The sequence below is a fragment of the Drosophila novamexicana genome, unplaced genomic scaffold, assembly GCF_003285875.2.
Source record: "Drosophila novamexicana strain 15010-1031.04,08,12 unplaced genomic scaffold, DnovRS2.1 tig00001433-arrow-arrow-pilon, whole genome shotgun sequence".
Classification (NCBI taxonomy): domain Eukaryota; kingdom Metazoa; phylum Arthropoda; class Insecta; order Diptera; family Drosophilidae; genus Drosophila; species Drosophila novamexicana.
The window spans coordinates 14955-23638 of NW_020824858.1; the positions used below are offsets into that span (position 1 = coordinate 14955).

The 8684-nt window shown below is 35.7% G+C and overlaps 1 protein-coding gene across 1 annotated transcript; it reads right to left on the reverse strand.

The window, feature by feature from the left end:
* Positions 1–4901: 4901 nt before the first annotated feature.
* Positions 4902–8053, reverse strand: LOC115767662 (larval cuticle protein A2B). The gene is made up of 4 exons (XM_030711950.1): positions 7912–8053; positions 7543–7639; positions 6642–6866; positions 4902–5366 (listed from the first exon to the last, which is right to left on the reverse strand). The coding sequence occupies exons 1-4, from the start codon at positions 7999–8001 to the stop codon at positions 5221–5223; spliced, it is 558 nt and encodes a 185-aa protein (XP_030567810.1). The 5' UTR covers positions 8002–8053; the 3' UTR covers positions 4902–5220.
* Between the last annotated feature and the right edge of the window lie 631 nt (positions 8054–8684).

Below are 8684 nucleotides of genomic sequence, written 5' to 3' on the forward strand. Positions count from 1 at the left end.
AACGTGATGTAACCCCTTGCTTTTTGGTCGATTTGGGTCAAAATTTAGATTTTAATATTTTTGATGCCAATCGATAGTACTGATCGTTACGAGTCGAAAATGGTATAAAATAACAAAATCGGACATTATTTGGCCGAGATATTCAAAAAAATCATCAAAAAAGGTTGATTTTACAAACGAATCGTTTTTTGGTCAACAACTTTTTTTAGGCCATCGATTTTTCATTTCTTTGAATGCCAATTGATAATATGGGTCCGTACGAATTTAAAAAGGCATAACATTTCAAAATCAGACGGTATTTACCCGAGATATTGAAACAAAATCATCAAAAAAGTTTTGATTTTCGGAACGACCCCGATTTTGACAAAAAACGTGATGTAACCCCTTGCTTTTTGGTCGATTTGGGTCAAAATTTAGATTTTAATATTTTTGATGCCAATCGATAGTACTGATCGTTACGAGTCGAAAATGGTATAAAATAACAAAATCGGACTTTATTTGGCCGAGATATTCAAAAAAATCATCAAAAAAGGTTGATTTTACAAACGAATCGTTTTTTGGTCAACAACTTTTTTTAGGCCATCGATTTTTAATTTCTTTGAATGCCAATTGATAATATGGATCCGTACGAATTTAAAAAGGTATAACATTTCAAAATCAGACGGTATTTACCCGAGATATTAAAACAAAATCATCAAAAAAGTTTTGATTTTCGGAACGACCCCGATTTTGACAAAAAACGTGATGTAACCCCTTGCTTTTTGGTCGATTTGGGTCAAAATTTAGATTTTAATATTTTTGATGCCAATCGATAGTACTGATCGTTACGAGTCGAAAATGGTATAAAATAACAAAATCGGACATTATTTGGCCGAGATATTCAAAAAAATCATCAAAAAAGGTTGACTTTTACAAACGAATCGTTTTTTGGTCAACAACTTTTTTTAGGCCATCGATTTTTCATTTCTTTGAATGCCAATTGATAATATGGGTCCGTACGAATTTAAAAAGGCATAACATTTCAAAATCAGACGGTATTTACCCGAGATATTAAAACAAAATCATCAAAAAAGTTTTGATTTTCGGAACGACCCCGATTTTGACAAAAAACGTGATGTAACCCCTTGCTTTTTGGTCGATTTGGGTCAAAATTTAGATTTTAATATTTTTGATGCCAATCGATAGTACTGATCGTTACGAGTCGAAAATGGTATAAAATAACAAAATCGGACATTATTTGGCCGAGATATTCAAAAAAATCATCAAAAAAGGTTGACTTTACAAACGAATCGTTTTTTGGTCAACAACTTTTTTTAGGCCATCGATTTTTAATTTCTTTGAATGCCAATTGATAATATGGATCCGTACGAATTTAAAAAGGTATAACATTTCAAAATCAGACGGTATTTACCCGAGATATTGAAACAAAATCATCAAAAAAGTTTTGATTTTCGGAACGACCCCGATTTTGACAAAAAACGTGATGTAACCCCTTGCTTTTTGGTCGATTTGGGTCAAAATTTAGATTTTAATATTTTTGATGCCAGTCGATAGTACTGATCGTTACGAGTCGAAAATGGTATAAAATAACAAAATCGGACATTATTTGGCCGAGATATTCAAAAAAATCATCAAAAAAGGTTGATTTTACAAACGAATCGTTTTTTGGTCAACAACTTTTTTTAGGCCATCGATTTTTCATTTCTTTGAATGCCAATTGATAATATGGATCCGTACGAATTTAAAAAGGTATAACATTTCAAATTCAGACGGTATTTACCCGAGATATTGAAACAAAATCATCAAAAAAGTTTTGATTTTCGGAACGACCCCGATTTTGGCAAAAAACGTCATGTAACCCCTTGCTTTTTGGTCGATTTGGGTCAAAATTTAGATTTTAATATTTTTGATGCCAGTCGATAGTACTGATCGTTACGAGTCGAAAATGGTATAAAATAACAAAATCGGACATTATTTGGCCGAGATATTCAAAAAAATCATCAAAAACGGTTGATTTTACAAACGAATCGTTTTTTGGTCAACAACTTTTTTTAGGCCATCGATTTTTCATTTCTTTGAATGCCAATTGATAATATGGATCCGTACGAATTTAAAAAGGTATAACATTTCAAATTCAGACGGTATTTACCCGAGATATTGAAACAAAATCATCAAAAAAGTTTTGATTTTCGGAACGACCCCGATTTTGACAAAAAACGTCATGTAACCCCTTGCTTTTTGGTCGATTTGGGTCAAAATTTAGATATTAATATTTTTGATGCCAATCGATAGTACTGATCGTTACGAGTCGAAAATGGTATAAAATAACAAAATCGGACTTTATTTGGCCGAGAATTTCAAAAAAATCATCAAAAAAGGTTGATTTTACAAACGAATCGTTTTTTGGTCAACAACTTTTTTTAGGCCATCGATTTTTAATTTCTTTGAATGCCAATTGATAATATGGATCCGTACGAATTTAAAAAGGTATAACATTTCAAAATCAGACGGTATTTACCCGAGATATCGAAACAAAATCATCAAAAAAGTTTTGATTTTCGGAACGACCCCGATTTTGACAAAAAACGTCATGTAACCCCTTGCTTTTTGGTCGATTTGGGTCAAAATTTAGATTTTAATATTTTTGATGCCAGTCGATAGTACTGATCGTTACGAGTCGAAAATGGTATAAAATAACAAAATCGGACATTATTTGGCTGAGATATTCAAAAAAATCATCAAAAAAGGTTGATTTTACAAACGAATCGTTTTTTGGTCAACAACTTTTTTTAGGCCATCGATTTTTTATTTCTTTGAATGCCAATTGATAATATGGATCCGTACGAATTTAAAAAGGTATAACATTTCAAAATCAGACGGTATTTACCCGAGATATTGAAACAAAATCATCAAAAAAGTTTTGATTTTCTGAACGACCCCGATTTTGACAAAAAACGTAATGTAACCCCTTGCTTTTTGGTCGATTTGGGTCAAAATTTAGATTTTAATATTTTTGATGCGAATCGATAGTACTGATCGTTACGAGTCGAAAATGGTATAAAATAACAAAATCGGACATTATTTGGCCGAGATATTCAAAAAAATCATCAAAAAAGGTTGATTTTACAAACGAATCGTTTTTTGGTCAACAATTTTTTTTAGGCCATCGATTTTTCATTTCTTTGAATGCCGATTGATAATATGGATCCGTACGAATTTAAAAAGGTATAACATTTCAAAATCAGACGGTATTTACCCGAGATATTGAAACAAAATCATCAAAAAAGTTTTGATTTTCGGAACGACCCCGATCTCTATTATCAATTGGCATTCAAAGAAATTAAAAATCGATGGCCTAAAAAAGTTGTTGACCAAAAAATTATTCGTTTGTAAAGTCTTTTAAAATATTACTTGTCGACATGTTATTTCTTTTCTATTTATATGCTTACGTAGCTGTACAATAAAGGGATTAAATAAGTTAACAATAATTTTAATTTCTTGTACGTGGCTTTTATAGTTTGTTTGTAACTTATATCTATCTAATTACCTGGCTTGGCAGATTGGAGGGTCGGATACTGCGAGGACTTCTTGCCAGTAAATTAAGGTAAGCAGAGAGGTGGGTCACGCAGCTGCTGGACTGCTGTCGTAGAAGATTTCCCACCAAAGGAATCTTTAGATTCCTTACCAGGGACCGGTTGCGGATGTACAAAGGTGCTCCAGTCTATCTTAGTCTGAGAACCTTGGCTTGAAAGACACTTATTTTTGTTTAATGCAATTTTGCTGTTGCTCCAAACATTTGTTGCCAACTATTGTCTTTTTGTGGCATACTTTGACGTTGTCAAGAATTCAAAATTGTACTGCATACTCTTGTGCGTACTGATTAAATAATTGCTTTGCATAAAAAAAATACAAACTTATAACTAGTATGACTAGAAAGTCACTAGTATGACTAGAAAGTTAAGCCTGGTGATTTCTTCATGAAAGGTTTGTTTCATTCAGATTTAATATAAGTCCAGCCCCTTTTACCCTGATCACAAAACAATTGGCCCAAGTTCAGGCAAGCTTTAAGCCAAGAAAGCTTTTCTCCTACAATCCAAGCTTTAACTGGCTGCAACTCTTGGGAGCATGTTCAATGCATGCAACCGGAAGAAAGCTTTTGTGAGCCAATTAAAATATACAAATGGTCCAAGCAAACTATCAGAAATGCAAAAACTTATATAAGACAGCAGTTGCTAATTGGCAGACCGTGAAGAGTTTTTTCGTTGTCGAAATTCAATTGGATATATATTTTAGTTAAAGAGCGAATATCTGGAACAATTGCCATTTGTTTCAATGTTCAGTCCAAATGTTGCCGCAAATCAAACTAAACGCTCAATTGGCCATGAAATGTTACAGCAATAAAATGCAAAAGTATTATGCATAAAAGTAAATTATAACGCCAACATTAAATGTGCATTTAAAATGTGGCATATATTTAACATGTAATGGATGCAACTGTTGCCATAAAAAGAAAGAGCCCACATTGAGATTATTTACACAAATGGCAACAGATGCGATTTCAAGTGCCTTCTGTAATTATGAATAAATGAATTATTGTTATAGCCTATGAAAATCATTAAGACGACATGTGAACTGAATGGAAATCAAAGCAGTTACATTTATCTATTTTATGCGACGCCTGTTGGAATAAATAAAAATATAAAGTCAGTAAATAATATTTTGTATACACACATATGAAAATAAACGCAAGAAAGAGAGCTGATTGAATAAATTAATAAATTATAAGGCTATAAAGGAAGTTATTAATGTAGACTAGAGTTGAGCTAAACTCTCTTAATGCCAAACATTGCATTGCGAACAAAATAAACGAATTCTTTAAGCCATTTTTTTTATAAGTTCACTTAGGTTGTTGAAACTTTATTTTACAGAAGAAATTCACAACTTAAATTAGCATCCATATATCATTATTATCTTACTCAGCTTCAGTGTCAGTGTATGCGTGTGTGTGTGTGTGTGTGTGTGGAGTAGGGTTGAGAGAGTGTATGTATTTCAAAACGAGAGTTTTGCAAACGCACAACTGTAACCGGGTCGACTTATGCACTCGTATATCCAAACTAAGTAGGTTTCGATTTCCCATGTTTTTTTTTTTCAAAAATATACAAACTAAATTCCGCTTAGAGCACTAAATCGCATATGTTTCTCGTTGCTAGTTTAAGGTACTTAATAGTGTGTCGCATAGGGACTCGAGTAGTGTCCATAGTGTCCAGCATCATATTGGGGCACGTACTCGTATTGTGCCTGGTTGTAGTAGCCATCATCGTAGTCATAGTGAATGGGCGCGGCAGCGGGCGCATAGTGTTTGGCGACTATAAATAATAACAAAACAATATAATATATAAATATTATTAAACCAAAATTGTGGGACCCTAAATTTGTTTGCTTTGAAGTGAGTCAACAGAAAAATAAAAGCTAGGTTCAGCAGCAGCAGCTGTCTCTAAAACTAGTTCAGTTGAGCGTATTTCAATGCTGACGAAATAATTTTCTTTGCTTGTCACGAATTTGTAGGCACCAAAGTCAATTGGTCACAGGTGTTGTTGTTATTTTTTCTTGCTAGTTGTTGTAATTTCCTTTCGGGCATTTTGCATGTAAAACGCTGACGAAGTTCGTTGCCTAAGTCTTTTGTTTTGGCAAAGTGTTTGTACGCGCGCGCTTCTTGCGATTCTTAATTATTAAAACGGCAGCCACAATCAAAATAATTTTCACATGCAGTCATAACAACAACAGCAACAACAAAGCAACAGCATTTCCCATGCAAATCCACATTGCGACATTGAGAAAAGATGTTGGCTTTTGGCTTCGGAATGAAATGGGCAACATAATTTTCCGCACAGCTTTTCTGCCTGCATCAAAAGTTGATGCGCTGCGGCTGTTGCTGTTGCTGCTGCACAATATGACATAATTAATGTGGGAAAACTATGGAAAATATGAGAGCGAATGCAAAATGCATACAAAACTTGGGCAAAAAACCAAGCTAATCTCTTGATCAATGTTGAGGAAAACTCGAACTCATGACATAATTAACAAACGCGTGGGCGTGCCAACTACTGCATTACTCAACACAAATGCCGGCTTATGAAATGTTATACATTTCACGATGCGATGATTCAGTTTACAAGCCTCACTGCACACGCTCTCAATCTGATTGGTATGCAATGCGAAGCGAACTAAAACGATTATGTATTATAATAGATATATGGTTAACTTATATATACACTGAGAACTGATATACGGATATTCAGTAGACTGCATAGTAATCGGCATCTGTTGCAGCCTCCGCCGTCGCTGTCTGTCTAACTACATCAACGATGTCATCATATTCGTCTGGGCGCAATTTGCGATATTGATTGTTAAAATAGTTGGCGTGACGCCTGAACAGCTTGAGCATGCGATACGTGTTCATGCCTAGAAGAGCAAGAGCAGCAAATCAGTGTGTGTGTGGCAGATCTACAAAGTGTGCTACCACAACAACTAGCTGGAAGTGCGTCTATATTTGGTGGGGCTGCTAAACAATTGGAGTGCTATTCCATTAACTATTCAACCCGGTATAGCTAACATGATATTAGATTAGATATACTTCTCACCATAGGGCGCTGGCGAGGCAACGACAACAGGCGCGGCCACAGGAGCTACATGTGGTTCGTAGTGGGTCAAAATTGGCTTGTGTGCAATGATGGGCTTCGTGACCAGCGACTGGGCGTGCACAGTGGGTCCAGATTTGGTGACAACAGCGTTGAAGCCATGAATGGAATCAGCAGTGTAGTCAACAGTGCGAATGGAGCCATCGGGCTCGACCAGAGAGTATTGACCTGCATGGGGGTAAGACAGAGAAGACATACTTATTAGTTAAGATAATTATTAAGCCCTGAAAATTATTTAAAATTAGTGTTATAATATTTGATATAGCCATGTTTATACCCTGTAAATTGTGTAGTAGTAGTTTACATATATAATAAAATATATACCCATGTTTCTACCCTGAGAATTGAGAAACAAGGGGCAAATGTTTTTATGGAAATGTATGTAACAGGACGACCAGGTCCATCTAGCCGTGTCTGTCTGTCTGTCTGTCCGTTTGAGTAAACATATCGGTATTAAGAGGCATAAATCTAGAAACTTGAAATTTTAAGCATGGAGAAAAGGTTTATCTAATTTTTCTATGTATAATAATACCAAATTTAGCATGTAGCTTGCCGTATACCATATAAAAATGTAATATAATTCAATTATCGGATGTCTTTACATTTAAGCGGGGGAAGAAACAGCTAATTTTTAAATGTAAGGCCCTGTGATTTAACACAAGCGATTCGTGGCCACACTTATGAAATTCTCATAGGAATATTGTTTATGTATGTATAAAAGGCATCTTGGTTGTTTAAAAAGGTAGCTCCGCACACGGCTCAGGGTATCTCCTAGTCGAACACAACCGATCTAAACACTCTTAGTTGTTTTTCTTTTTGCGTATGTGCTATATGTAATATTTACCCTTGACAACATCGCCATCACGAGTTTCATGCTGTGATTTGACATCGCCGGTCGTGTGATCGGCTACGCCATAGTTAAAGGCATATTTGGGATGATCCTGTTGAATAAAACAAAAGGAAATATATAGAACTTTGCTAAATAAGGCATCAGCAGAGTAAGGCATCTTCAGATATCTTAAGCCAAAGTAGCCTGTGCATGTTAGATTTTGAGTTTGTGATAATATTAATTTGACTTTTATCATTGAAATAAAAAAGTTATATATAAGTTTTATATTTCGTTTACATGAAGTTCTTGCTTTTATCACAAATTTTATGAGCAATGAACTCTTGTTTTAGCTAGCACAGCCCTACTGGAAGCTCTGGAACTCACATAATAATCCACAGCATATCCTGGACGCGCCACGGCCACACTGGCGAACAAAGCCAACGAGAGGATAACGAAGCACATGAACTTTGCCATTTTCTTGATTAATTTATTTTTGCGTATTTTCAAATAAATTTGATTTTATAATTTGCTAAAAATAAACAACAACACAAAAGATATTTATGAATATTGTAAGCACTTTGCACAGATCCTTGATGGAGTTAACAATTGGATTTACTTTTAGTACTACAACGGCAACAGATACAAACAACGCCAAGTTCACCGGAATACTGTGGCTATTCTTGAGCCGAGTTTCCATTTAAATAAGCGCAAAATGTGCGAAAGCAGCGACGCAGCCGCGCAGCAGCGCAGCAGCGACTACAAGACGCTGGGTTTCTCAGTCAGTCAACTGTGGCGGGCGACGCAGGCGGAGACGGAGACGGAGACGTCGACTGAGACGCCAACATCTCTGGCGTGGTGAGTAGTGGCTGCTGCTGCTGCCGCTTGGTGGGGGCCATGTGAATGAAGTTGCAGCATGAATCGGGATGTTGCTACACTAGCCCGCCAAATGGGGTCGGGGTGGTATGTGTGGAAGCAGTGCAAATTGGCGACAGATCCAGTTACGGATTGAGAGCGGCTGCATTGTATATCTTCTGGCTTTATCCCACACAACATAATGAAGTCATCCGCAGTGGCAATCACTTTTTGATCGAATCAGAATTATGTCATTAATCATAGCTTAATCATTAATTTCGTCCGGTTGAAACGAAAGACTTAGG

What these genes read in the sequence shown, in the direction of transcription:
- LOC115767662 (XM_030711950.1), bottom strand. Translation starts at nt 8,001, where the DNA reads ATGGCAAAGTTCATGTGCTTCGTTATCCTCTCGTTGGCTTTGTTCGCC. An exon ending in GATATGCTGTGGATTATTAT is followed by an intron (nt 7,640 to 7,911) that starts GTGAGTTCCAGA and finishes TTTATTCAACAG; the next exon opens with GATCATCCCAAATATGCCTT. An exon ending in TGCCTCGCCAGCGCCCTATG is followed by an intron (nt 5,367 to 6,641) that starts GTGAGAAGTATA and finishes TATTATTTATAG; the next exon opens with TCGCCAAACACTATGCGCCC.